Genomic DNA, 27,986 nt, shown 5'->3' on the forward strand with positions numbered 1-27,986 from the left:
GCTCCTGCGTCATCGGCCTGCGCCGGGACGGGCCAGGGCCGGGGCCGAGGCAGGGGCTGAGGCCGCGGCCGTTCGGGACCATGTGCGAGGCGGCGGAGGACGGCGGCGGGTGCGGAGCGGGCATGGGGCCGGCGCGGCGCCACCGGGGCGCGGGACAGAGGTGGGAGCGCGATCCGCGACCCGGTGCTATCCCCGGTACCCCTTCGGTGTCCCCCCCCTTCGCCCCCCGTACCATAGTGCCCCCCCCTTCCCTAGGTAGGTAACCCCCTCCTAACCCCCCTGGTAACCGGGATCGCCGCTCCCCCCCCCCCCGTGCCGCCCCCGGGGTGCGGTGTCCCCGGTGCTGTCGTTACCGGCCGTGTCCCCGCAGCCACCCGCGGACCTGCATGAAGTGCCGGAAGGGCTCTGCCGCCCTCATCATCCGCGTCGGGGACCCCTTCTGCCGGTGAGGGGGCGGGCAGGGGACATCGGGGCCTGGGGACATGGGGGCTGTGAGGCGTTAATGGTTGGGGACGTTGGGTCTCGGGGATGTTAAGGGTTGGGGACATCGGTTCCTTGGGGCGTCAAGGCTTGGGTGTGTTGGAGCTTGGGGACATTGGGTAGCTGGGACATTAAAAGTTGGGGACCTGAGGTCTTTGGGACATGGAGGCTTGGGGATGTTGGGGCTTGGGAGCGTTGCATCTCGAGGATATTAATGGTTGAGGACTTTGGGTCTCTGGGATTTGGGGCTTGGGGACATTGGGTCTCTGGGATATCAATGACTGGGGACATTGAGTCTCTGGGAAGTCTGGGCTTGGGAACATTTGGTCTCTGGGACATCAAGGCTTGGAGACAGGGGCATTGAGGGCTTTGGGGCTTGGGGACCCGTGGGCTGTGGAGCACGCCATGGCTTAGGGCTGCGTCCCTGCAGCAACTGCTTCCATGACTACTTTGTGCACAAGTTCCGCGCGATGCTGGGAAAGAACCGCATCATCTTCCCAGGAGAGAAGGTACCAATGGGGGTGCACACGTGTGGGGCTGACCTGAGCGGTGGCAGCAGCACCGGTGACCATCCCTCACGTCCTTGTAGGTGCTGCTGGCGGTGTCGGGGGGCCCAGCCTCCAGTGCCATGCTCCGGCAGGTACAGGAGGTGAGAATGGGGGTGATGAGAGGGTCTGGGGAGGGGGGCACAACTCAAGCACCCACCTTACCCTGTGCCTCTTGCCAGGGGCTCAGCCGGGAGACAGCCAAGAAGCTTCGCTTCACCCCCAGTGTCATCTATGTTGATGGTAGGGGTTACCCCCACTCCCAGTACAGGGTCCCCCAGGGATGGGATGGGATGGGTGCCCCCTCCTGTCCTCACTGGTGCTGCCCACTTGCCTTGCAGAGGGAGCGGTGCGTGGGCAGAGCCCGGCACAACGGGAGCAGAGCCTGGCCTGCATGGAGACCCTGCTGCAGGCAGCTGGCTTCCCCTACTACCTGGTGCACTTGGAGCAGGTACATGGGTGGTGAGGGACACACACGCTGGAGTAAAGGGGTATGCTTGGCTATCCCCATACCACCCTCCCAGTGTCCATCTCTGCCCCATAGGCGCTGGAGCTGCCTGCATCCATCCTGCGCCCTGGGCCGGTGCCACCCAGTGAGCCCGGTGTGTCCTATAAGGAGGCTGTGGAGGGCTTCATCCAGCAGCAGTGGCAGAAGGGGGACAGGGACAAGGACACTGGCACCTTGCCACCTGGCCCTGGCGGTGGGGAGTCACCGGAGGGTCCCCCAGCTGCCCCCCGCCTGCCTGCTGCTGCCCTCACCCAGGAGCTGCTGAAGGTCTTTGAGGCTGTGCAGACACTGACAGCAAAAGAGGAGCTGCTGCAGATGCTGCGGTGAGGGGCTTATCCTGCCCGGCCCCAGTACTGGGCACGGCGCAGTGGTTCTGAGGTGGTGTCACACTGTCCCCAGGATCCACCTCATCCTGCAGACAGCCCGGACCAAGGGCTACACCAAGGTGATGACTGGTGAGACCTGTACACGCGTGGCCATCAAGCTCCTCACCAACCTGGCGCTGGGTCGTGGTGCTTTCCTTGCCGTCGACACGGTGAGCAGCCCGCTGGTACCCTGTCCTCTAGCTGGGGATGTCCATTCCCACCCAGAGCGATGATGCCGTGGACCCGAGGTCTGTGGCTTGGTGCTGGCATGGTCCCCCATGAAGCCACGCACCCACAGGGCTTCAAGGACGACCGCCACGGCGACGTGATGGTGGTGCGTCCCCTGCGGGAGTACACGGCCAAGGAGATTGCCTTCTACAACCACTTCTTCAATGTCCCCACCGTCATTGCACCGCCGCTCCCCACCAAGGTAGGGGTGTCCCTTGGTCTGCATGGGGTGGATCCCAAGCTCCAAACCCCCATGGTGAGGTTGGGACCCCCTCTCCCATCCCTGCCCTCTCTGTTTGCCCTCGCAGCGCCGGGATAAGCCCAGCATCCGCCATGTGGTAGAGCAGTTCCTCATGGGGCAGCAGGAGGAGTTCCCCTCCACCATCAGCACCGTCTACCGGTAGAGCATCCCCTCTGTGGGGGCACCATGGGGTGGTATGGGGGGCAAGGGGGTGCACCCCTCACCCCTCTGTGTTGTCTGCAGGACGGGTGAGAAGATGAGCGCAGCTCGAGCCAAGCCAAGCTGTGAGTCTGAGCGCTGCCTGCTCTGCCTCTGTGCTCTGGACCTCGATGGGGGTGAGTGGGGAGGGCAGTGGGGGGGATCAGGAGGTTGGGGGCACCGTGTACCCCCAGATCACACCCTTGCTCTCTGGCTCTTGCAGAGGAGGAGCTGGCCCTGGAGCCCACGCTGATCATAGATGAGCCGGAGCTGAAGAGGAATGGGTGCTGTCAGGACCCCCCGGCAGCAGGGTGAGCATGGGGACAAGGGAAGGATGCTGTGTTGGCACCAGGGCCACCGCTGAGGGTCCCTGTCCCCACAGGGCTGAGCGCAAGTCTGCCTACATCCCGCTGCTGTGCTACGGCTGCCGCCTCACCTTCAAGGAGCTGGTAAGGCTTTTGGTGTGCAGTGGGGTGTTTTCCTTGGGAACAGGGGTCCCCATACCCACAGCTCTTCTCTTACAGGGTCCCATCACCACGCTTCCACCTTATGTGCGTGCTGAGTTCCAGCGCAGGATCCACAGGTAATGGGGATGGGGGGGATCCCTTCACTGCTGTCTCAGCACCCTCCTGATGCCGCATCTGTCCGTCCTTCTATCCGTCTGTCCACCCACCCACCCATCCACACACTGTCCATCCACCATCCATCCACTATTCACCTATCCACCCATCAATCCCTTGTCCATCCCTTCCTTCATCCATCCATCCATCCATCCATCCATCCATCCATCCATCCATCCATCCATCTGTCCGTCCATCCATCCATCCATCCATCCATCCATCCATCCATCCATCCACTGATCCATCCAGTGTCTGTCTATTCCCTGCAGTGCAGAGGTGCAGCAGCAGAACCAGGAGGTTCCACTGGAGGACAAGGAGCTTGGCAAGAGCTGAAAGGGCTGGGGACAGTGGGGGGACACAGACCCCCCATAGCTCTGGAGCACCAGTGGGGCAGGGTGCCAGTCCCCCAGGGGTGCCCTGTAGGATGGTGGGGAGCCCCTGGGCACTGCTGGCACCCAAGTAGTTGCTTTTACACCTCATTTTGGTTACAGCTGAGGGGCAGGGACAGCCCCCAGCCCCACTTGGGGTAGGCAAGGGTGCTGGAACCCCCAAAGCAATAGGTCCCTGGTCCCACCCTGGATCTCCCCCCCACCCCCAGCTGAGCATCACTCCAGCAGGCCTCAGCTTTGTTTTATTAGATATTTGTATAAATAAACCATTTGAATTAATAATACAAAAAATAAACCAACAAAACCAACATCACGATAAGTGTCTATAGAGTCCAGCTGGGGCTGCCAGCCCCCCCCCCCTCCTAGCTAGGGGAGAGCCACAACCGAGGGCCCCCCATCCTGGGGCTGGGGGGCTATTGCTTTTGAGTTTAACCTGGTTCTGGATGGGGTTGGGGAAGAGCAGGGGGGAGGCACAGGCTGGCTCCTGCCTCCCCCCTGCCCTACGGCCAGGGGTACCCATCAGGTGGGGGGGTCCGGCTCCTGTCCCCCTCCCTGGGAAGGCACAGAGTGGGTTTCCGCAGGTCAGACGGTGCTTCAAAGCAACATAAGAAAAACATCCCCCCTAAAAGCGAGCACCGAAAGCCCCGTGTCCCACTGTGTGCCCTGGCAGGATACAGCCCCAGCGTGCGGGGCTGGTTAAGGCATCGGTGGTGATGTCCTCGGGAAGGGAAAGGGGTGCAGGTCTGGAGCCCCTTCCCCTTTACTCCTTCTCCCGTGTCCACTTGATCATGGTCTCGGGAGAGCGGTAGAGGAAGATGAGCTTGGCGTAGAGCTCCTCTTCCAGCTCCAGCTCGCCCGTCTCCCGCACCAGGAAGATGTCCTGGCACAGCTTCAGGATGCGGTCCACGCAGGGCAGCTCCTCAAACATGATGGAGTGCGAGATCTCGCTGAAGAAACCCCGCACGAACTTACCGATCACCAGCACGATGGAGACGTACAGCCCCATGATCCTGCAAGATACAGGGAGGCACACATCCTGTAACCCCCCTGCCCTTGGGTGCATCCGCTCCGTGCCCCCCATGCATCCCCATCCACGTACCCGTAACCAGCCAAGAAGCCCAGGCTGGGGGGGCTGACTTTGTCGTTGAAGATGACCATGGGGAGGATGTTGCTGGTGCCGCCGGGGGCATCCTTCAGCCGCACCACCCACCACTCCACGAAGCTGCTACCCCCTTGGCCACTGCCTGCAAGCTCCCGTTTCAGCTGCACCTCCACGTCCAGGTAGCTGTCTTCCCCGTCTGCAGGGAGCATGCACAGTGACAGAATGGTTTATGTTGGAAGGGACCTTAGAGCTCATCCAGCTCCAACCCCTGTCACAGGCAGGGACCCCTTCCACTGGAGCAGCTTGCTCCAAGCCCCTGTGTCCAACCTGGCCTTGAGCACTGCCAGGGATGGGGCAGCCACAGCTTCTCTGGGCACCCTGTGCCAGCCCCTCAGCACCCTCACAGGGAAGAGCTTCAGCCTTGTATCCAACCTGAACTTCCCCTGTTTCAGTTTGAACCCATTACCCCATGTCCTATCGCTACAGTCCCTGATGAAGAGTCCCTGCCCAGCATCCTTGTAGCCCCCTTCAGACACTGGAAACTGCTCTGAGTTCTCCACACAGCTTCTCTTCTCCAGGCTGAACAGCCCCCATGTTCTCAGCCTGTCTCTATACAGGAGGTGCTCCAGCCCCTGAGCATCCTCGAGAGCTCTGGCCTTGCTCCAACAGCTCCATGTCCTTCCTATGTTGAGGCCACCAGAACTGCACACAGTGGTGCAAGTGGGGTCTCACAAGAGCAGAGCAGAGCAGATGGGCAGGATCCCTCTTCCACAACCTGCTGCTCACAGCCCAGCACACAGGAGGGTTCTGGGCTCAGCTCACACTGAAGCAGCTCATGTTCAGTTTCTCATCAACCAACACCCTCAGGTCCTCCTCAGGCTGCTGTGAATCACTTCCCCACCCAGCCTGCATCTGTGTGCCCCCAGCACTGAACACTTACAGGGGAGAACGCACCATGGCAGGACCTACCTGACAGCAGCTGCTTCACAGGGTTGGCTTCAGGGCCATTGGGCGCCCGGATGTATTTGGGGAAGAGCTTGGGGACTTCCCTACAAGAGAGGGAGATGAGTGAGGGGGGCACCGTCCCACTGACATGGGGGCACCATCCTCACCCCCCAGGATACTCACACCGGGGTCGTGCGGGTGCCCTGCAGCAGCTGTGCGAGCTGCTCACGCTGGGGCGCCCCGGGCTGCAGGTCGATGCTGTGCTTGTCGAAGGTGTGCTCCACCGTGCCCCCCTTGCCCAGGTCCCTGCGGGCAGCACAGGCTCAGTGTGAGTGCCGTGGGGCGCAGGCAGCGCTGTGTGCCCCACACCGTGCCCTGCAGTACCTCTGGAAGGTCCAGGTCAGGCGGAGGGTGATGTCTGAGGAGCCGTTCTGCAGCTCCCTCCGCATCTGCTCCCGGCTCGGGGGGCTGATGCTCCAGAGCGAGCCTGAGCTGCCCTCGATGCGCGCGGTCACGATGTCCTCGTAGCCATACAGAGTGATGAACTGCATGGCAACCTGGAACCGGGATGGGGACACGGCTCAGCGCCCACCCAAGGACAGCCCAACCCCAGCAGGATGGAGATGGGGAAGGGAGGGGGATTCTGCAATGATGGGGAAGGATTTACCGGCTGCCTCCCGAACTTATGGGTGAGGGCTTCATAGTCCTGTGGTGTGAAGGGCTGGATGGACTGCTGCTGGGCGCTCATAGTGAACAGCGGCTGCAGGGGGACAAGGTGCCATCAGCTGGGCAGAGGGCTCCGGCATCTGGGCTGGGTACCACAGCACCCACCCCCTGCATCCTCACCTCGTACCCCCCAAGCTTGAGGGTGACGGTGACATCGATGGGGTGGTTCACAACGCCCACCACGGAGCGGATCAGCGACATGAAGAGCAGCGGGAACCAGATGATGGCCACAAGGAAGAGGATGATGAGGCCCCCCATGCCGTACTTGACAATCTTCTTCTTCTTCTGCCCCTTGGGCTGGGGGTATTTCTGCAGGGGGAGGACAGCACACAGTGCCAGGCAGGCTCAAGGGGTTACTGGGGGGCTCTTCCCAGCATGGTGGGGACGCACCTTCTCTGTCTCACGGCTGCACTTGATGATGAAGATGTTGGCATAGATGTCCTCCACACACATCCAGTTGGAGAGGGACAGCGTGGTGTCTGTCCAGACCCAATCCATGACAGCCCGCAGCTCCACCAGGAAGGGCACGAGGCGAAACCTGCAGAGGCAACACACTCATAGAATCCTATATAATCCTATAGAAACCCTACAGAAACCTGGGTAGGGACATTCATAGAACCAGAGAATCTTCTTGCCCCAAAGGTGGTAAAGGCTCCATCCTTGGCAGTGTTCAAGGCCAGATTGGAGAGGGCTTGGAGCAAGCTGCTCTAGTGTAAGGTGTCCCTGCCCGTGGCAGGGGGCTGGAACTGGATGATCTTAAGGCCCTTTCTAACCCAAATCATTCTATGATTCTACAACACAGGGAAAGGGGGCTGGTGCAGCACGCTCTGCATGCCTGGGGGTCCATGTGGCCCCGTGCCGTACCCCTGGAAGAGGAAGAGGTTGAGGTGGTTGTATTTCTTGGTGAGAAAGTTGCCCAGGATGCGCGTCGGGTACCCGCAGCGGATCTGGTAGGCTGACAGCGAGAAGTAGATGCACTTCACAAAGTACCACAGCTGTGCCACGGTGTTGAGGCTGAACAACCTGCGGGAGGGATTTGTCACCCCTCCGGCCACCTCCGCAGCCAGGCTGGGCTTGGGGACACAACGGTGCCACCCCAGAGGCCACCCAAGGACCTGGCCGTGCCCTGGTATCCCCAAAGGATGCTCGGTACCTTTCCGTGACAGCCGGCAGGATGAAGAACATCCAGAGGTGGATGCTGAAGACCAGGATGACCTGGAAGATCAGCTTGCCCAGCACGGTCTTGCGGAGGTAGAGAGCGCGGTCGATGACCATGGTGGTGAACTGGATGAGCAGCATGACCAGGAACGCCTCCGGCACTTGGTTATCCGACAGCGAGGAGGTGATGTCGGTGGCTGCTGAGTGTTTCTGGGGATGCAGGAGAGGTCAGGGTATGCCCCAGCCTGACCCTGCAGTGGGAGCCAGCCCCGTGGGCACCCCCTGCTCACCCCGAAGGCCCAGAAGCCGAAGATGATGATGATGAAGTCAACCACGTCGGCCAGGAACATGAATGCGTAGACGTCAGTGGCTGCGCGGTGCTCGGTGTGCAGGATGTCCCAGAAGAACCTGCGCACCGGCTGGTACATGTTCTGTGCCCTGGAGGGACAAGGGATAAAGGGTATGGGTGACCAGGGGCTGCACCCCGCGTCCCGCACCCCATCCAGCACCACGGGGTACTCACATGGTGAGGAAAAGGAGCTTGACCCGCAGCCCGAACGTCTTCAGCTTCCTCTGCGCATGGCTCTGTTTTACCTCTTCCTCTTCTTCTGTTTCTTCCTTCCCAGCCTCTGCAAGTGATGCATAGCATGGGTGGCAGCCAGGGTCCTGCAGGGCCGCATCCTGCCCAGCAGCAGCACCCTCTGGCCTTGCCTCTCACCGGGGTGCAAAGGGGAGCTGGTGCTCACCTTCCTCTACAGCCACCTTTGGCTGCTTCTTCCGCTGCCACCTCCTCCCCCTGAAGCGGAGCTGAGCAGCCTTGGCCTCCTCCTCCTGCCCCATGCCATCGCCCTCCGGCTCCGGTTCCGGCTCCGCGGCTGTGCCTGGTGCCCCCGGCTCTGACGGTGCCTCCGTCCCTTCCTCATTCACCACCAGCAGTGGGGATTCTGCTTCCTCCTTCTTCTCCTCCTCTCCCTCATCCTCCACCCGCTCCGCCTTCTTCTTGGGGATGAGGTGCTCCTCATGGTCCCACAGCCCATAGGACTGCAGAGGATGTGGTCAGGGGGATGCATTCCTGATGCCCCCCCATCTCACAGCATCCGCTCCCATTGCACCCCAGGGTCCCAACCAGCAACGGGTACCTTGGGTGGAAACCAAGGTAGAGCCACCAAGCACCCACTGGGTGCTCTTGAGAGTCCCCATCACCCCTCCAGCTCCCATGGATGCCCACCCAAGCAATGCCCAAGGCGATGCCATGCCCCGGGGCTCACCAGCAGCAGGGAGCGATGGAAGAAGAGCGCCAGGAGCTGCATGAGGTCGTATTTGATGTAGCGGTCAGATTTCTCCAAGCCCATGATGCGGGGTGGGAAGAAGGGCTTGCCCTCATTGCGCAGCATAATGGCATAGCAGTTCCAGGGGAAGAACCCGAACTGGAAGAGGTATTTCACCACCACCATCACCTGCGGGGACACTGGGGTCAGTGGGTGACAGGCAGGAGCCGGGTGGCACCGTCCCCTCGCCAGCCACCTCCTGCCCACCTCGGTGAAGATGATGGCTGTAATCCAGAAGCGCTTGGTGGGCCGGGGGATGGAGAGCATGGCCCAGAGGAAGACGAGGATGGGCAGGAAGAGGGTGATGATGGAGGCGGTCACTATGTTGTTGAGGATGATGATGAAGTAGCAGAGCAGCTCGGAGTGCGTGGCCACGCAGCGGTACACGGCCAGCAGCAGCTTCAGGAACCGGTTGTGGGACTCATAGAACCGCTCCGACTCCTCCAGCTCGGTGAAGTACAGCTGCCTGCAGGGCGCAGTGGGGGGGGTGAGCCAGCCCTGCTGACCCCCACATCCCCATCCCACCATCCCCATGTCCCTGTACCTGCTCCCGAGGAGCTCGCTGGCCGTCCGGCTGCGGTTCTGCGGCAGGGCCAGCAGCTCCCGAGACCCATCCATGTTCTCCTGGGACCCCAGGGTTATCACTTGCTCCTCCTGGCTGGTGTGAACAGCTCCTTGGTGCCTGCTGGGGACAGCACAGGGACAGCAGTGAGCCTCCTGCCCGCTAGCCCCGCTGCAGCATCACCCTCAAGGGGTATCCATGCACCTGCCTGAAAGGGATGTTGCTTTGGGAATCCATGCTCCACCGCTGGCTCAGCTCCTCATGGGGCTCCTCCAGCGGCGGCAGGTACAGCTCATCCAGGACCCCGCGGTGCATGTGCTCTCCCTGCAGTGGGGTCAGTGTCACCGCGGGGCTGCCACCCCATCCCCACATCCCTCCTGTCCCCATGCCCACCGTGGCCAGGCGGCGCGTGAGGACGTATCTCTCGAGGCGCAGGACACTGGACATGTTGGCGTGCTCCCGGGTGCAGGCATCCAGCCACTGCGTCAGCCCGTCCACCATGGCCCGGAACAGCAGCCATAGGAACCGCAGCGTGTTCAGCACCCGCTGCACCACGTTGCTGCGCCCTGGCAAGGAGAGAGGAGAGGCTCAGAGACCCGCTCAGAGCACCCCAGTATCCCCCTGTGCTGGGGTATGGACACACACTCACCAGTGCCTTCCTCCTCCTCCTCTTCTTCCTGGCTTTCGGCCTCTTCAGGAGCCCCCAACTCCTCCTCTCTCTCTGCACTGTCCCCTACAAGGGTCAGACCCCCCCAAAGGGGTAGCATCAGCCCTAGCCCCTGTTGCGGTTCTCTTGCTCATCACTCCATCTTCCCCATCCAGCCTAACAACCACTGCAGGCACCAAAAGGGAGCTGCACAGCCCCATAGTAGCCACCAGAGAGTCCACACCAGGGAACCTGACTGAGCCGATGCCCCATTATGGGATGCCAACCGCTGCCAGGGCAAACAGCGAGTACAGGGCAGGACTGTGCCCCCTCCTGACACCCCCCCCCAGCCCTATTTTGGGGTGAGACAGACCCACCTGCAGCCACATTGGCACCGGGTACCTCCGGCTGCTGCTGTTGCTGCTGCTGCTGCTCCTGTTCCTGCTGCTGCTGCAGCGCTGTCCTGGTGTTGGTCACCCAGGCCTGGTACACGAGCTGGCAGGGAGCAGAGGGGCTGTCAGCCCACCATGGGCACTGCTGGCAACCCATGGGCACGGCCGGCCCCATCGCACCAGCCATCCTCACCTTGAAGGCACTGTGCCTGCTCGGCCGCGTCTCCTCCGGCACTGCCGCTGCCTCCTCCTCCTCCTCGCTGTCCGACTCGAAGAGGAAGTATTCCCCAGAATGCAGCACTGCCAGGGTGGCACCGGGTGTCACAGCACGGCCACTGCCATGGCATGGTATAGCTGGTGCCGCGGTGGCACAGCACGGAGGATGCCCCCGCAGATGATGGCTCTGCTGCCATCTCCCCAGGTTCACTGCCTGGCACAGCACTGAGGACACCTCTGGGGATCCCCACTGGGGACACCAACCAGAGTCAATGACTCATCCCCCTCCATGTGCAAAGCGGGGTCCCTCCAGCACCATCATTCAGGGGTGACTTGATGCCAATAACCCCAACCCCATCCTGTTGCCCCCATTCCAACACTCGGTCAGTGCTAGGAACCAGACCAGTCCTGGTTAGCGCCCTGCAGCCGAGCACAGGCTTGGGGGACATGCATCCCCATGCCGAAAGCACCATCAGGTGTCAGCAGTGGACCCTGTACCCCACCATGTCCCCGTGCCGGGGCAGTACCTGCAGTGTGGTCTAACCACGGCCGCCACCACCGCCGCCTCTGCTGGGAAGGCTCCACCGGGCTGCCGGGCGCTGTGGGAGGGCAGATGGAGGGGCTGAGAACGGCTGCACTCAGTGCACCCAACCCGGGCACCGGGGAGAGCAGGGATGTGGGCTCACCGCAATGACCCACAGGGCGCCATGGACCCACAGCGATGGGTTGTGGTCACCCCGCTGCGCCCATGGAGGGGTTGGGGGGACTCCCCTCCTCTCACCTGTCTTGGCCTCATCCTGCCCCTCGGTGACGTTGCGGGGCACCCGCTCCTGGTGGTACTTCTCCTGCTTGGCTCGGATCCTCTCCATCCTGCCGGCACAGGCTGCTGTGGAACGTGCATCCCCAAACCCACCCCCATCCTCCTCACCGTCACCCCAAGGTGGCTGCAGGACCCCCCCCCCAAACCCCACTCACTGCCGCTTCAGCTGGGCCAGGGACTTCTTCTCGGCTAGCTGGTGGGAGCACATGCTCTTCAGGGTGCTGGCCTTGAACAGCGCGATGCCCCTGCGAGATGGGCACAGTTTGAGGGTGATGGGGGGGATACCCGTGCCCTGGCACCCCCACCGGGACCCCAGCCCCACCTGGAAGCCTGCAGGGCAGAGGCCTGGAGGTCCAGCATGACGTGCAGGAAGTAGTAGCTGAGGAAGACGCGGCGCTGGAGCAGGAGGAAGAAGAAGCAGATGCTGTCCCACATGATGCCCGCCTCCTCCACGGGCAGCGAGCAGTCGTGGTCCTTGCCTATCTCATTGGCTGGCAGGCAGAGAGAGGTGCAGGCAGGTCAGGCAGCAGCTCAAACTTGCACCCCTAAAAGCCCACCAGGGCAGGCAGGGCACCCCCAGGCCCCCCACTCACGGTCATAGTAGCCCTTAACGGTGCAGACCAGGCTGAAGAGCTGGATCGCCCAGCAGAAGTTGTCCTGCATCTGATGCACGAAGACGCAGGAGAGGAGCTGTGGGGAGAGAACGCAGAGCGTGAGGTTGGCAAGGGCACAGCTCTGCCACCCAACCCCTCCTCAGGGAGGTGGTGGCCCCAGGGGCCATTGCATGGCCGGGGAGCAGCGGCCCTCACCGAGAGCATGTTCTTGGAGATGATGACGGTGATGTTGTAGAAGATGAGGCAGTCCCAGAGCACGAGGCGAGCCCGCGCTGGCTTGCGCTGCATGCCGGTGCCAAAGAGGAGGAGGTAGAAGCAGGCCAGCAGGTAGCCGAGGCCGAAGATGCTGATGCGGGTGGCGCCGGTGATGAAGACCACCACCAGGACTAACCAGAAGAGGTAGCGGAAGACCACCACCTTTGCCATGTCCAGGTAGGACCTGTGGGATGGGGCACTCAGAGCAGGGTCCCTGTCCCCAGCAGCACCCATGCTCGGCATCACTTGGGTTTGGAGTGAAGTGATACCAGTCAAACCAGCACAGTCCCAGTCCCTGCATGAGCCCTATCCTGGGGGCAACGGTCCTTTTCCAAACCTATGGCCCACGGAGGTCCTGCACCATCACTAGGGGTGCCCTGAACCACTGTTATCTCCTTCCAACACAGTCTTTGGATGCTTGGGGGTACCATCCTAGTGGCAGGGGTCCTGTCACAGCCACTGGGGGGGTCCTGTCCTAGCATCAGCAGGACAGCTTCTCTGGCCAAAAACGGTCCCATTCTATGAGACCCAAGCCCTTAGGGACTGCCTGGGGGTCCTGTTCTGTCCATACCCCCTGGGGTCCCATCCCATGCACAAGTCCCATCCCCACCTCCCCAGTGGTGGGTCGCGGTGCCCTGGGCACCCACCGGCAGTGGATGAAGTTAGGTGTGGGGTTGTGGGTGTCCCGCTCCAGGTCCAGCCGGTCGGTGTTCTCCCCCGCCGCCTGCAGCCACTCCTCCGTGCGCTCGGCCTCGAACACCCGCCACTGCTGCGCCACGCACATCAGCAGCATGAAGTCATCTGTGGGCACAGGACTTAGGGCAGGGGGTGCTGGGGATGGAGTAGGGGGACAGGGCACCCCATGGGCAGGATAGTGCCAGCGATGGAGTAGGGGAGAGGGCATCCCATGGGCAGGAGGGTGCAGGGATGGAGTAAGAGAAAAGGCACCCCATGGGCAGGATGGTGCCAGGGAGGAAGTAGGGGTACAGGGCACCCCATGTGCAGAAGGGTGCAGGGATGGAGTAGGGGAAAAGGCACTCGATGGGCAGGATGGTGCAGGAATGGAGTAAGGGTACAGGGCACCCCATGTGCAGAAGGGTGCAGGGATGGAGTAGGGGAAAGGGCACCCCATGGGCAGAAGGGTGCAGGGATGGAGTAGGGGAAAAGGCACTCCATGGGCAGAATGGTGCAGGAATGGTGTAGGAGTACAGGGCACCCCATGGGCAGGATGGTGCCAGGGATGGAGTAGGGGCACAGGGCACCCCATGGGCAGGATGGTGCAGGGATGGAGTAGGGGCACAGGGCACCCCCTGGGCAGGAGGGTGCTGGGGCTGGATACTCACTGATGAGATGGGTGGATGTGGGGGCCACGAAGAAGTCGGGCAGGTAGAGCCACTTGATGAATGCCGAGTTTATGGGAAGATTCCGGCTCCAGCGCCACGGATAGTCTGGGGGTGATGGACACGCTTGGTGCCAGCCCCTCACAGCACCGGGGCATGGACCTCTGCCTCCCTGACCCACGCAGAGGCTGGATGCTCCCACCCCAGCCCCTTACCCACGCAGAGGGCGGGCGGCATGCCCACACACAGCAGGTACTGGGTGATGAGGAAGATGACGAGGAAGAGGCAGTACTTGGGCCAGAGGCGGGCGATGACCGCGCGCCGGCGCCGCGTCAGGATGACGACGAGCCAGCAGCCGTGCAGGATCACCATGAAGTTCATCCTCTGCCCGATCACATTCACCGTCATCAGGAAGCAGATCTGGGAGCGGGGAGGATGCAGAGGCTCAGCGCTGGGGTGATGCGAACGGTGGGGACCCCCCCCCCCCATAGGACCTGCTCCTCACCTCCAAGCCAAACTTGTAGTAGAAGTAGTTGAAGAAGTATTTAGCACAGCTGATGAGGCCCTGGTCGAGGTGCTCACGGGAGATGTCCTCAAAGATGGTCTCGGTGACGGGGGCCACCAGCTGGTGCTTCTTGCGGTAGTACTCCTGGCGCCGGTACACCACGGCCTCCAACACCAGCAGCACCAGCACCAAGAGGTGGTTCTGGTGGGGAAAGCGGGATGCTCAGGACCATGGCGAGCCCCTGAGCATCCCCATAGACAGGGTGTCCCCAGGCTCACCTGGATGTAGCCCAGGCTGGGGGAACCCTTGCGGATGCCGAACCAGTTGGCAGGGTCCAGGGGGCCATAGTACAGCGTGGAATTGCTCATCTCCTCCGGGGTCAGGTTGGTGCTGTTGTACAGGGGCTGCAAAGGGGGGCACCACTGGGGGTCAGCACCCTCACCCCTGCTGCCAGACCCCATCTCCAGCCAGGGAACCCCCACACACACTGCCACAAGCACCCCAAGAACCGCGCAAGTGGGCACCTGGGTGCAGTTGCTGGCGTACTCGTTGGGGTCGACGATCTTGAGCTGGTAGAGCATCTTGCAGACGATGATGATGCAGGTCCAGACGGTGGAGAGGCAGGAGGCCATGTGTCGGAAGCGGCAGTAGGGCATGGCGAAGGCCCACAGCAGCACCAGCAAGAAGTTCATCAGCGACACCTGGAGCAGCGGATGCATTAGCACCATGGGGTGTCTGGCTGAGCCCCCCCACCAAGCCCGGTGCCCCGTGGCTGATACCTCCTGCAGGGCCACCCATACGGTGTAGAGAGCCACCAGCTTGACCATGTGGAGCTCCAGCAGACGCACCACAAAGACCTGCCCACGGGTCAGCGTGTCCGAGAAGGTCCAACCCAGCACAATCAGGCGCTCCAGCACCAGCCCCCATTTGGAGGGCACTGCGGGGACATGGACTGTCATGGATAGGGTCGAAGGACACCCCAACACATCCTGGCCTCCTCCCCGTACTTGAAGGACACCCCGATCCGTTCCCACAACCTGAAGGATGTCCCAGTCCATCTCTGTTACCCTCCCAGCTCCTGCCTGGCTCAGATGATACCCTAAATCCATCCTCGTATTCTCCTGGACTTGAAGGACACCCAAATCCATCCCTGCACCTTCCTGGCTTGAAATGTGCCTCAATCTATCCCTGCAACCCCCTGCTGCTTCCTGAATTGAAGCACACCCTAATCCATCCCCATATCCTCCCACACCTGGAGGACACCCCAAACCGTCTCTGATCACACCTCAAGACTGTTCCTGGCTTGGAAGTTACCCAAACCCATTCTTGGATCCTCACAGAATACCCCAAATCCATCTCACTACCCTGCCAGTGCCTTCCTGGCTTGATAGAAGCTCCAATCCATTCCCATATCCTCCTCCAGCCCCTTCCTGGCTTGGAGAATGCTCCAATCCATCCCCGTATCTCCCTCCAGGCCCTTCCCAGCTTGGAGGACACCCATCCCACCCCATTCTCCCCCATCCCTGCCCGGTAGGTACCCTGTGATGCAGTGTCAGCATCACCCATCCCGGTGCTGTCACCATCACTGGTCCTGCCGCTGTCAGCAGCAACCACATCCCGCAGCAGCCGGCTCCCATGCAGCTCCTCGGGCCTGCAGGGAAGAGAAGAGGGCTCAGAGAGGGGATGGGGGGCTCGGGGTGCAGGGAGGTCACCCCAGCACAGGGCCCCTACCTGGGGATGCGGTAGGATGCTGCACTGGCAGCGGGGATGCGCTCCAGGTCGGTGAGGCGCATGAAGGGGCGGTGGAAGTAATGGAGCTGGAGGATGCAGGCCAGGAGGAAGAAACCCGGGATGAGGGTGCTGGAGAAGAGCTCGGAGACGCTGAACTGCTCCAGGCCCAGGTCACCCAGCCTGGAATGGGAAGAATAAGGGTCAGTGTGGAGCTGCATCCATCCCACCCTGCACAGGCACTGAGCTGCCTTGAAGGGCTCAACCCCATTCCCCACGCACAACACATCCCATGGCCATGCCCTGGGGCCACCACGGGGCTGGCAGCAGCAGGTACCCCTCAGTGGGACACTCACTGCTCATCCGTGAGACCCGTCAGGTTCCTCCAGTACATGGGGAAGTCCTCGAATTGGAAGGTATAGACAGCGATGAGCACCAGCATGGTGTACGCGACCACCAGGCACCAGAAGCACTTCAGCACCTTGCGCCACAGGCTGTAATACACCTGCAGGGACGGGGACATCAGCAGGGCCACGGTGGGGATGGGGATGAGGACATGGACGTGTCCCTGACCCCCTTACCTGGAAGAGGGTGACGCAGAGGAGGAAGAGGAGCATGTAGACGATCTTGTAGACGACGAGGCGCCCGGCGAAGCTCACCACGATGAACATGCCGGCGCACACACAGATCCAGTACTTGGCATAGAAATTCCTCACCAGGCCCCCCAGCGCCTTCAGCACGTCCCCCTGACGGCTGCTGTCTGCGAGGCAGGAGGGGGGCTGCAGGACATGGGGGGCACCCGGGGTGCTGTCTGCACCCAGGGGATGCTCAGCCCTGGTGGGTGATGCTGGGACCCCTCACCTATGTCCGAGATGGTCACCTCTATGAGCGGGGTGGACGGGGACCTCCTCGTTAGCAGCTTCTCCTTAACGGACCGCCGCAGCAGCAGCCAGAAGGTGAGGGTGAGCAGGAGCTGCAGGGACAGGCAGTGAGCAGGGACAGCGACGTGCTGGTGGGGACGGAGATGGGGACAGCAGCAGACTCACCTTAGCCCCCAGATCCAAGCAGGGGTATTTGGTGTGCACCAGCCCCAGCTGCTCGAAGCTTATGAAGCCAACACGGGTGGGCAGCTCAGAGGCCAGCTCCACGCTCCAGATGTACTGCAGGGTGCAGAGAGCGATGCCATAGAGCAGCAGGAACGGCGAGCAGAGCATGGCGAAGTGACGCCGGTTCCGCACCGTCCAGATGAGGCAGGACCAGAGCAGCAGCACGAAGGTCAGCCAGCTGTGGTAGGTGATGCTCCACACCTACAGGCAGGCAGGATGCGGCCATTCGCATGGGATCAGGCCCGGGAGTGCCCCCTCTGTCCCCCCCACTCACCATCATGGCGATGAGGGCACAGACGTAGCTCTGCTTCATGATGACATGGCCCAGGGAGTGCAGGAGCAGCCACTGCGCCGGACGCTTCCTGCCTGGCCATGGGGAGGGGGACCTTGAGCTGACCCCCAGCACACAGACAGGGCATGGGGACACAGGGATGCACTGGGGACAGGCTTACCCTGCTGCGGAGAGTTGCCCATGATGTGCACAGTGCAGTTCTCAGCACCACCGCCCGGCTTACCCGTGTTGGAGGACAGCATGGGCTGGGGGGGACAGAGGGGGCTCAGAGCCACCCTGGCACCCCCAGAGCACCCAGCTCCCATTCCACCCCAGCACGGGCATCATCGCTTGTGGGGCACAACGCCCCAAAACCCACCTTGGTGTCCTCAGCCACGCCATCGGTGTCCTTGGGCCAGCTCTCCATCTCCACCAGCTCCTTCGATAGGAACCTCGCTGCTGGCTGTGCCAGCGCCGCGGTTCTCTGTGAGGGGCAGGAGCCAGCTCAGAGCACAGCACTGTGATGAGGCCCTTCCCAGTGCTACAGGACCCCCCACATCCCCTCCAATGGGCACCCCAGTGCCAGGGCTGGGGCACTCAGAGCTGCAGGGCGCACCAGGCATCGGCACAGGGGCCAGCTCAGCCCTGCAGCCCCTCACCCTGGCGTCCAGCCGGCGCAGCTTCATCAGCGTGGCCATGGTGAAGTAGAGCAAGAACAGGATGCCAGGGTTGGCGTAGACAGGCCAGGGGTGGCTGGTGTTGAGCTCCAGGACGTTGGGTTTGGAGCAGTTGAGGTACAGGACGATGTCCTTGAAGCCGAACAGCCTGTGGGGATGGAGAGGGTGGCCATGAGCCCCACCATGAGCCATGGTCCTGGCACAGCACCCGTACCCCACAGCACAGCACCATCCCCGGGGACTCACCGTGCCCAGAAGGTGGGAGGCGGGTAGACCCCCTGGAAGAAGGGTGCCTGGTAGGTGAAGAGGCAGACGAGGTGGCAGGCGGTGTAGATGCAGACGATGATGCAGGTGGTGTTGAAGGCCCGGCAGCTCCTGGGCAGGTGGCAGGCCCACCACGTGCACATCCCCACGAACAACAGGTAATAGACACAGGAGGAGGCGGAGGGCAGGGTGATCCCTGGGGAGCAGCACCCATGGGCGGTCAATGCGCAGCCGAGCATCCCCGTTGACCAAGCATCCCCCTGGACCAAGCATCCCACCCTGCACTGAGCATCACCTGCACCAGCCCAGCTCACCACACACCCCCTGGTCCCATACCCACCAGCCAAGGCCAGCAGTGTGATAGCCAAAGCCTTCCCGGCCTCCCACAGCAGCCAGTGAGCCGTCACCCGCAGCCTGGTGCTCAATGGTGTGTCCGTGTCGGCCGTGCTGTCCTGCTGCTCCACATCCTCCTCTTCCTGCTGCCAGGAAGGAGACAGTGGTGTGAGGCCCACAAGCACCCCACCGGCTCCATGCCGCTGCTGGCCGTGCCTCAGTTTCCCCACTCAAGGGATGGATGCTGGACACCCTATGGGCACGCAGCCCGGCACCTGGCTGTGTTTATCTCATTAGCTGCTTGGAAAGCTCCAAAAAGCCTCTGAAAGGCGGCTGTTTTTCTTGGCACCGGCACCCGGGTTCCCAGCACTGAGCTCCTTTCCAGGCTGGCCCCGTGCTCATGGCAAAGGCATCCGCATCGCCCGGTGCTCCGGTTACAGCTCATCCATGGCTGGAGTTGGGCAGGCGAGCGCACACCATGACAGTGGTGAGCACCCCAAAAGGCGTTTGCTGAGCCAGGAGTGCCATCGGCTTTGGGGTGTGTGTGTCTGGATGACTCCAGTGCCATGAACACCATCAGGAGGGTCCGGCACGGCACGGCACCCATCCATGCACCCTGCTGGTGAGCTCAAGTTGGGTGCCAGCACCCCACAGCAGCCCGTCCCATTGCCCTTCTTAATCCCACGGGTTACCAAACCCATGCGGTGGTGCCAGTCAGACCCAGGGATGCTCCCCCCCCATAGCCCGGTGCTGTGGGGTTGGGCTGCTTGCTGCGATCCCTACGGCAACGCAGGAGCAAACATGGGCACTCCTCCGCGGCTGAGTCACCCCGGCCCATACGAGATGCTGCGATGATGTCTCATGATGATGTCCCAGCCCTGCCGCCGCTGCCAAAACTGCCCCAACCCGGGGTCCTGGCCACCGGGGATGCCCCCTGGGGAGGGGATGGGACCATCTGCGGGGTGCGGGCTCAGCAGGATGCTGATGGGTTTGGCTCTCACCCGTGCACGGGACTCCAGGGACTCCGGTCTCCGGCTGCGGATGCTTGCAGCCTTGGGGACCAGGCGGCGGCACAGGCAGAGGCAGAGGGATGAGACCAGCAGGACGCCGACATCGGGCGCCACCAGACGCACCGAGTTGGGGATGTCGCTCAGCTCCAGCCTGGGGCGGGGGGGGGGGGAAATGGGTCAGGGGTGTCCCCACCACCACTGCCACTCCCCCAGCCCCACACTGCCAGGGTACCCTTACCTGGTGACCCCGATGTGCCGGGCAAACACCTCCCATGAGCTGCCTGCAGGGAAGCAGGAAGGGATTGAGTCTGCCGACCCCCAAGGGCAGGATGTGAGAGCACCCTAAGTATGTGCTTCCCATGGGAGACAGCCCCACATCCACAGGGAATACCCAGGATGGGGTCTATGCCCAGTGGCACAACCTGTCCCAGCGCCCCCTACTCACAGCCAGGCCCCATCATCTTGTCCACTTGGGGAAGCGTGTACAGGCATATCTGGAAAACGAGGTGTGCGAGGAGGAAGATGATGCTGATCCCCAGGAGGGCTTTGAGGAGGCGGCTGGTGTGACCTGTGAGACACAGGCAACCCATTGCTCGTCATTCAAGGTAGCCCTGGGGAGCACCAGCATCCCAGAACCATTGGGAAGAGCTGGGAAGGGTGCAATGCAACTGCGCCTAGAGATGCCAGGGGTCTGCCCCAGGAATGGTCGTAGAATCATACACTCATGGAATGGTTTGTGTTGGAAGGGACCTTAAAGCTCATCCAGTTCCAACCCCTGTTATGGGCAGGGACACCTTCCACTGGAGCTGCTTGCTCCAAGCCCCTGTGTCCAACCTGGCCTTGAGCACTGCCAGGGATGGGGCAGCCACAGCTTCTCTGGGCACCCTCACAGGGAAGAGCTTCTTGCCTTAACCCTGTGTAAGTTTGAACCCATCACCCCTTGTACTGCCACTACAGTCCCTGATGAAGAGTCCCTCTCCAAAGCCCTGGCTCCCACCATGTGCATGTCCCACTCTGCACCAGCACAGCCACAGACCACGCTTTTCATTACATTACTGGGGAAACTGAGGCACAGGAAATGCAGGAAGCCTAAGCTATGGGACCACACTCTTTCCCCTCACCCCCACAGCATCCCCTGACCCAGCTGGACCAAGCCTTCCCCTGGCCCCACTGCACAGAGGCCAGTGCTGGGATGCAGTTCCCATCCCCATCCCTCACGGAACATCCTGTGGGTGGGCTCCAGGGGGTCCCCCCACACCACGATCCCAGTCAGACCTTCCACCAGCTGCAGCCGTGCCCCCATCCCACCGGGATTCCTGGGCCGAGCGCCCGTTTTCCTTGCCTCGGGACAGGCAGTGAGCCCACCCCAGCTGCGCACCGGCCGGGAAGAGGGGGGGGGGGTCAGGGCCAGAAACCTTCCCTCTGCTTGTTTGTTCCTGTAAATCTGTGTCAAGGCTCAGCTCCGGAGCCGTGCGAGCCCATGAAATATTCAGAGGGCAGAGCTTTTATCCACGGCTTGTGTTACAGCACAGCTCAGCCTGCCCCAGCGGCGCTACAGGCACCCACCATGGGTGCTGCATCCCCTGTGTCCCCCCATGTGTGCCCCCCCATGCCCAGCAGGGCGGAACGGCTGCTCCTGGTCCATCCCTGCCCACCCGGTGGGCACAGCCCAGCCCTGAGGTTTGTGGTTAATGATGCTGGGGCTCAAAACCGACCGTTTTGGAGTGAAAGGGCTATTAATAGCCACGCTGGGCTATAATTAACAGAGCGAGGAGCCACACTGCCTGACCAGGGGGAAACCGCAGCGGAAGGAGGGCAGGTACCCGCCGCAGGGAGGCTGGCAGCATCCTTGCACCCCAGGGTGAGCCCCTTACCTGCGGTGGAGCTCTGGCTGGGCCCCGGGAACCAGGGCAGGAGCAGCAGGAAGATCAGGTACACCAGGGAGAGGACATTGAAGCGGAAGAGGCAGGCTGTGGGCAGAGGTAGAGCCAGGGTTAGTGTCGGGCACAGGGAGGCTGCATCCCCTCCTGTTCAGGACCCCTGATGTGAGATGCACCCCAGAGCTATGTGTAACCCCATACGTGGTCTCATGGGAAGAGAAACACGGGCAGGAGCCATGGTGACACACATGGGTGGCACAGGGATGGGGGGGACACACTGAGGTCTCAGACAGGAGGTGATGAGATCAAGGAGTGGAATCCGATGCTTTTCCACACTGCTTCTGCAGGAGGCCCGCAGGGACCCCATCCCCATCCCCTGCCCCGCGCCCAGGGCTGCCCCGGCAGCACCACCAGCTCCTCGCCTCCCCCTCGCTTATTTTTAACCCTAAATTACGGCTTGTTCCGTGCAGCCGTCGGGGGGAGCGGGGCCCGGAGGCGCCGCACGGATCTGCCGCTACCGAGGTGGAGGGTGGGGGACACACACACACACACGGGGACCGGGGCAGCTGCCGCCGAGGAACGCGGCGTTCCCATCGGCTCCACGCACAGCCCGAAGCGGTGACTGACACCGGCACATGCACGAAACGGAGATGGGCACGGACGCGGCGGGGCAGCCGGGAGGCCACGGTGACGGGCACGGCCGCTGCCAGGCACGCACCGGGTCGGTGCCTGGCCACAAGTGAGGGGAGGGAGATGGGCACGGACACGGCGGGGCAGCCGTGAGGCCGCGGTGATGGGCACGGCCGCTGCCAGGCACACCCCGGGTCGGTGCCTGGCCACAAGTGAGGGGAGGGAGATGGGCACGGACACGGCAGGGCAGCCGTGAGGCCACGGTGATGGGCACGGCCGCTGCCAGGCACGCACCGGATCGGTGCCTGTCCACAAGTGAGGGGAGGCATTGGGTTAGGGTTAGGTTTCCTCCGTCCCCTCCCGTGCCGACCAGAGGGATGTGGCACCCCTGTCCCGTCCTCCCCCCCCCAGCATCCCCACTCTGGATAGGAGGTGGGATCCCCATGGGGCAGCCTGGAGATGGGACCGCCACAGGCAACCGGTGCTGGGGACTCTGGGTGGCCGTAGCAGTGACTCGCTCCCCTCGGCACCCCGCTTGGGAACGGGATGGGGCAGTGAGGGCCAGGAGGGCCCATGGGACCGGGGTTTGAAGGGGAGCCAGGCTGGGAGCCAGGGGACGTGCTCAGCCCCGCCAGCCCGGCGCGGCCCTTCCTGTGTTTACGGGGTTTCAATGGGACGGCACATCCTGGGGCGAGGGATGGGGCGGCCACGGGGACACGGCGCAGCCCCCGGGAGCACCCCGGGAATGGCGATGGGGTGACGGGACGGGAGGCACCCAGGAACACGCCCGGCGGCCCGGGGCACGTCCCACGCAGCGCCGGTCCCGGGTCCCACGGGTGTGCGGGCAGCCCCGCAGCACGGGTGAGGGGCGCAGGGACCCCCGCTGTGCAGTGACCGCGGCACCCGCCGCCTCCCCGCAGGCTGCCGTGCGCTGCTGGCCGCGTTTCGGCAAACCATGATCTCATGGAGCAAATATTCCCCTTCCCGAGCCAGCGGGGCCGAGAGGAACCTTCCCGGCACGGGGGCGAGCGCTGCTTCGGCTGATGCGGGGGAGCCAGACAGCCACCGGCACCTCCATCCCAGCACCGACCCCTGCCCACACCAGCATCCTTTCGGGTCAGGGTGTTCCCTTGTCCCAGCCATGGCCGCCCCAGGGGTGATGGTGGCATGGGGGGGGACACCACTGTGCTGGGGTCTGCATGGGAACTCTGGGGGAGATGGGATGGTGGGTAGCATAGGGAGACCCATAGGCATTGCTGGGCACTGTGGGGTACATGCAGTGCACAGTGTGACTTTATGCCACCGGCATCAGACCCCAGGAGTAAGGGACAGAGCAGGCATCCTGGTGGCAGTGGCTTGGGTCACCTATGGCACAAGGAAAGGCTGGCAGCAGCTGCCTGCAAATGCAGAGCACCCCTGGGGCTGAACCAGCATCCACGGGACCCTGTGGCTGTTGGAACCCCATCACCCCAGCGTGAGGCAAAGCTCCGCAGGGGGATCAGTGCTCACTGGCTTCAAACAGCTTGTAATGGGATCTGAAAGGGGGGAAAGAAATGTGCTGATGGTGAGCAGCCCCCCAGCATGGCACAGTCCCCTTTGTGAGCACCCACACCTTGGCAGGGCCGGCTGCACCGGGGTGTGGGTGCTCCGTCCTGCACAGGCAGAGGAAACCAGTTCCCTTCACTGCTGACAGCGGAGAAAGTGCCGGCGTGGGGAGAAAAACCAGTTTGGCTTGTGGGGAGAGCAGCCCCACGGCGAAACCCGCCCTCCATCCCGCACCCAGGTCCCCACCGGGAGCCAGGCAGGAGGGTGGAGGGTGGCTGCAGCACCGTGGCACCCACTATCCCCATCCCCATGCAGGCAGCACCCATCACACCCCATGGTCTCGTCTCTGCTGCACGCATGGGGCAGGATCTGGCCCGCACTGAGCATCCCCCTAAGGTTATCCTGGATCCGCATCCATTCCCTATCCCTGTGATCCTGGGAGCAGCAGCGATCACACTACCGCTGGCAGCAGCGGCACTGGGAACATGAAGGATGTTAATGTGCCGGGAGCAGGATAAATCACAGCGCTGGGCGAGATGTGCCAGTTCCCTTCATACCGGCCTTTCATCTCCCTTTGGGATCACCCGTGGGAAGGGAAAGGGGGGCATTGGGAACCACAGGGACCTGGCAGCAAGGGTAAGGGCAGACAGGGAGAGCCTGCAGTGGGGTTTATCCCATTGTAGTTGGGATGCGGAAGAGTGGGAAGGGGGCTGTGGGTGCAGCCCCCTCCCAGGCACCAACGCAGGGAGAGATCCATATCCAGCTGCATGGAGAAAGGGGGATCCCCAGACCCCACGGGCAGTGAGGCAGCCCCATAGCAGCATCCACCCCGCCGTGTACCACTCAGTTCCCACATGCTGATTGGCATCAGTGCAGCCGCTGGCTCTGTGGGGACCTGCAGCAGCTCTGGATTAATTAGAAGAGCTCTTTAATTCCCTGCTATTTTCACACAGGCCCGTTACCTGCGGCCGCAGCCCTGCAGCTCTGCCAAGCCGCCTCCTGCTCACCAGCCTCAGCCGGGGGCGGGGGGACACAAACAGGGTGCCCAGGGTGTCACTCTGCAGCCAGGACCCTGCTCTCTGCACCGGAGGCACACAGCATCATCCCCATCCCCGCAGCAGCGAGCCCCCGGGTAGGCAGAACCAGCCCCATCCCCATCCCCATCCCCATCCCCATCCCCATCCCCATACCCATCCCCATCCCCATCCCCATCCCCATCCCCGGCTCCTCTTTCCGGGATCAGGGATCAGCCCCACCAGCCCAGCCGCCGTATCCTGTTTTTGTGGAAAGTCAACCCTGCTCCCGCCTGCGCCAGGCCCTGCTCCCCAAGGAATGCCGCAGGAGCTGCCCCGGGAGGGCACCGGGACCAGTGCCAGTGGTGCCACGGCTGCCAGGCTGGGAAACCCCAGTGGCTGGCCAGCAACAGAGTGGATGCAGGGACACGCAGGGCTGCAGCCCCTACATCAGACACACAGTAGGTTGGCACAGCCCATGCTAAGGGGATGGAGCAGGCCTCAGGACCCCCTACGCCATGAGCTAAGCAGTGGGATGCCCACTGACATCTCCTGCTCACGCACCCATGTTCCCATTGCACATCATATAGGGACATTCCCAAAGCCACCATAATATTTCCCATGCACAGCCCAGTGCCGTGACAATGCCCACCATACAGCAGTGTCCAAACACCCCCTTCCCCACCCTCACCCAGTGGGGACCTCCTGCACGCCTGGGAGCCCCCACAGCATCACTGCCTCAACAGGGCAATGTAGGGGCTTTGGAAAAGGCTGGATGCCAGGGAGATGGGCACCCTGGGGAGATGATGGGCACTGTGGGGGGGGAGATGATGGGCAGCGTTCATGCAGGCTGCAGGCAGCCAGCCCTTTGCCTCCCATCCCCCTGTGCGCCTGGGGAGGAAACAGCAGTTATTGCTCTTGGAGACAGCGGTGGCTGCTTTCTATTTGTTTTTGGGTTTTTTTTTATAGGTTTTTTTATATATTTTTTTTCCTCCTCTATTTTATTTCCCTTTGCTTTATAAAAAGCACCTGACCGCAGGAGGCAGCCGGCTGCAGCCCACACTCCTGCCAGCACCGCCTGGGTACCACCACCCTGCAGCACCCACACAGGGCCCCCCCCCCAGCACCCTCCTACACCCTGAGGCCATGTCCTCACCTCACCCCAACTGCCCCCAGCTTTGGGGGGCACCGCAGCATTAAGGTGCTGCTACCATCACCCATTGCTCCTGCGTAAGCACTGCGCTGGTACAACCAGGATGTCACCAACCAGGGGGTCCAGAGCTGCTTAGTGCCCCCCCCACACTGGTACCCCATGATGTGCACTGGTGGGAAGGCACAGCAGGCTGTGCCCCCTGTGCTCCATGCATTCCAGCACGGATAGAGCCCTACGTCCCTGTGATGGGTGGGATACACATGCCTGGGAGCCGCACCACGGGGGTCCATGCCATGGTCCCACCCCAACCCGTGCTGTGAGCCCCAGCCCTGCCCCTCCGCTCGCTGCCAGCAAACATCCTCCGGACGCTTGGGAAGAGCCTGATTGCTGCGGAAGGAAGGGCTGCAGGCGGGTCGTGCTCGGGGCTCTTCCTCCCCCCAGGTGCAGCAGAACGAGCCACGTCCCCGTCCCCCCTCCCCGTGCCTCAGTTTCCCCTCGGTGCAGGGCGAGGCCCCCCCATTGACTCCTCACCCACAAGGCTGGTTTGGGCCGGAGCAGGGGGGAGCTGCACAAGTGGCACCCCCAAACCCACGTTTGACCAAGCCACAATGAGTAACGCACCGACACCTCCGGCCGTGGGATGCAGCAGGTCCCTGCCAGCACATCCCGTGCCGGGCGGGAGGGCCACGCAACCCTGGTGCAATTTGGGGCCAAATCAGCAGAATTGGGGCACGAGGGCCCCATGCGCCAGACCGCGCCCAAACGGGCCACGTGTCGCCCCGTGCACCCATGGGACATGGCCGGCAGCTACCGTGCCCCACCGGGCCCTTGGGTGCGAGCGGGTCCCGGGACGCTGCCCCTCGCCATGGCATACCGGTCGCGCTGTCCGCCCGTGGGCAGGGTTATAATTAACCTCCTCGCATCCTGCGCCATGCACTGAGTCACTCCTCCAGCCAGCCCGGAGCAAACAGAGCAGCTTTTCCAACAGTCACCGACTTCCTCTGCCCAGGGAGGCCGGCGGCACGGCCAGCACCGCGCACACCGGCCCCGCAACCCTCAGTACCAGCCCGGCTGGATGCGGCTCCACTCGGGTGCTCGCCCCCCCCTCGGTGACAGCACTCAGGTGTCCTTCCACCTCTTCCCCACACTGCAGGCACCCCAACACCGGGTGCGTGAGGCCGGCATCAGCCAGCGCGCACCCGGGCACAAGGACCACGTTGAACAGCCCTGGTTACAGGGAGGGTTTCCCTTTACGTCTAAGCGAAGGTAAACGGAGCGTCCTCAAGCGGGGTTCCCCCGAGCAGCCGGGGCTCAAAGAGCCGGTTCTCGCCCTGCGCGCCCAGGACACGGGTATTTTCCAGGCCGGTGGCCAGACGGTTGCCTCGGTGGGTGGCGCATCTGCCTTCAAACCCCACCGCTGCTTAGAGCGGGCTGGGAGGCTGAAGCGGCCGGGGTGGGTGGGTGCCGGGTGCCCCGCTCCACCGCACCACGACGGTACCGGGATAGGTGCCAGCTCCCCCCCACCACGAGCACTGCGGGGAGCGGGGTGCCCGGCACCCTCCTCACCCCCCCCCCCCCCCCCGCCTCCACCTTGCGGGACGCAATGGAGCGAGCGGGGTTGGAACCGCGACGGCTTCGGCCCCGCTGTCCGGTCACACGCACCCGGGCGCTGCCCCACGCTCGGCCCGGAGGAGGCGCAGCGCCTCCCGAGGGCTCGGTCCCGCATGGGGCTTGAACCACCCGTCCCTCCACCGACCCGCCCGCCTCCCCCGGGGCCGGCAGCGGCTCCTGTCCGGGTGGGGAGCCCTGAGGGGGGGACACAGCGCGCCCAGCACCCCCCCCCCGGCACTCACCGGCGAGCAGGGCGAGGGGCAGCAGCAGCCAGTACAGCCCCGCGTACAGCACCCGCCGCTCCATCCCGTCAGGCGGCGGCGGCCCGGGCCATGCCCCGCAGAGCCGAGCCGAGCCGAGCCGAGCCGTTCCGCCCCGCCGGGGCTGGGCTGGGCTGGGCAAAGCCCCGCTGGCCGGTCCCGGAGCGCAGCGCACGGACGCGCTTTCCCCCGCCCCGCTCCCGCCGCCTTTATAAGCGGCGCCGCCCGCCCCCCTCGCGGGCTGGCCCGGCCCGGCCCGGCACCGCTCCGCTCTGGCCGGTTCAGCACGGCCCGGCCCGGCACGGCCCGCCCCGCCTAGCGC

At 63.2% G+C, this 27,986-nt stretch overlaps 2 protein-coding genes across 2 annotated transcripts; one reads left to right on the forward strand and one right to left on the reverse strand.

The window, feature by feature from the left end:
* The first annotated feature begins 60 nt into the window (after window positions 1–60).
* CTU2 (cytosolic thiouridylase subunit 2) lies at window positions 61–3,887 on the forward strand. Its single transcript, XM_061360031.1, has 15 exons — window positions 61–160; window positions 371–445; window positions 911–989; window positions 1,070–1,129; window positions 1,208–1,268; window positions 1,367–1,476; window positions 1,570–1,856; window positions 1,933–2,068; window positions 2,197–2,328; window positions 2,435–2,526; window positions 2,611–2,702; window positions 2,789–2,876; window positions 2,948–3,014; window positions 3,090–3,148; window positions 3,455–3,887. Exons 1-15 carry the CDS (start codon window positions 81–83, stop codon window positions 3,516–3,518), a joined length of 1,482 nt encoding a protein of 493 aa, XP_061216015.1. The 5' UTR covers window positions 61–80; the 3' UTR covers window positions 3,519–3,887.
* On the reverse strand, window positions 3,799–27,881 carry PIEZO1 (piezo type mechanosensitive ion channel component 1 (Er blood group)). The gene is made up of 51 exons (XM_061360030.1): window positions 27,647–27,881; window positions 21,447–21,542; window positions 20,018–20,140; window positions 19,811–19,853; window positions 19,564–19,723; window positions 18,570–18,708; window positions 18,212–18,425; window positions 17,948–18,113; window positions 17,668–17,772; window positions 17,470–17,554; window positions 17,292–17,383; window positions 16,958–17,218; window positions 16,773–16,884; window positions 16,493–16,671; window positions 16,268–16,416; window positions 15,915–16,094; window positions 15,722–15,834; window positions 14,963–15,120; window positions 14,708–14,884; window positions 14,462–14,587; window positions 14,184–14,384; window positions 13,894–14,098; window positions 13,682–13,786; window positions 12,986–13,139; window positions 12,279–12,522; window positions 12,063–12,159; window positions 11,792–11,960; window positions 11,625–11,714; window positions 11,431–11,519; window positions 11,177–11,248; window positions 10,627–10,733; window positions 10,419–10,536; window positions 10,045–10,128; window positions 9,789–9,961; window positions 9,604–9,719; window positions 9,378–9,515; window positions 9,041–9,299; window positions 8,774–8,962; window positions 8,252–8,546; window positions 8,029–8,134; window positions 7,796–7,943; window positions 7,501–7,715; window positions 7,212–7,370; window positions 6,738–6,885; window positions 6,468–6,656; window positions 6,289–6,381; window positions 6,006–6,178; window positions 5,805–5,927; window positions 5,646–5,725; window positions 4,674–4,872; window positions 3,799–4,584 (listed from the first exon to the last, which is right to left on the reverse strand). Exons 1-51 carry the CDS (start codon window positions 27,708–27,710, stop codon window positions 4,335–4,337), a joined length of 7,530 nt encoding a protein of 2,509 aa, XP_061216014.1. The 5' UTR covers window positions 27,711–27,881; the 3' UTR covers window positions 3,799–4,334.
* Window positions 27,882–27,986: the final 105 nt, after the last annotated feature.

This window comes from Neopsephotus bourkii, unplaced genomic scaffold, assembly GCF_033783945.1.
Source record: "Neopsephotus bourkii isolate Nb327-2 ecotype Australia unplaced genomic scaffold, CSIRO-AGI_Nbou_v1 NB_1008, whole genome shotgun sequence".
Taxonomy (NCBI): domain Eukaryota; kingdom Metazoa; phylum Chordata; class Aves; order Psittaciformes; family Psittacidae; genus Neopsephotus; species Neopsephotus bourkii.

Bases quoted from the DNA above. Each gene is read 5' to 3' on its own strand.
- PIEZO1 (XM_061360030.1), bottom strand. From the start codon at position 27,710: ATGGAGCGGCGGGTGCTGTACGCGGGGCTGTACTGGCTGCTGCTGCCC. The intron at 16,417-16,492 runs GTAAGGGGGTCA...CCGTCCCTGCAG, and splicing joins TCTGCGTCACCCTCTTCCAG to GTGTATTACAGCCTGTGGCG. The intron at 8,135-8,251 runs GTGAGCACCAGC...CATCACTTGCAG, and splicing joins AAAGGTGGCTGTAGAGGAAG to AGGCTGGGAAGGAAGAAACA.
- CTU2 (XM_061360031.1), top strand. From the start codon at position 81: ATGTGCGAGGCGGCGGAGGACGGCGGCGGGTGCGGAGCGGGCATGGGG. The intron at 1,269-1,366 runs GTAGGGGTTACC...CTTGCCTTGCAG, and splicing joins CAGTGTCATCTATGTTGATG to AGGGAGCGGTGCGTGGGCAG. The intron at 1,477-1,569 runs GTACATGGGTGG...TCTGCCCCATAG, and splicing joins ACCTGGTGCACTTGGAGCAG to GCGCTGGAGCTGCCTGCATC.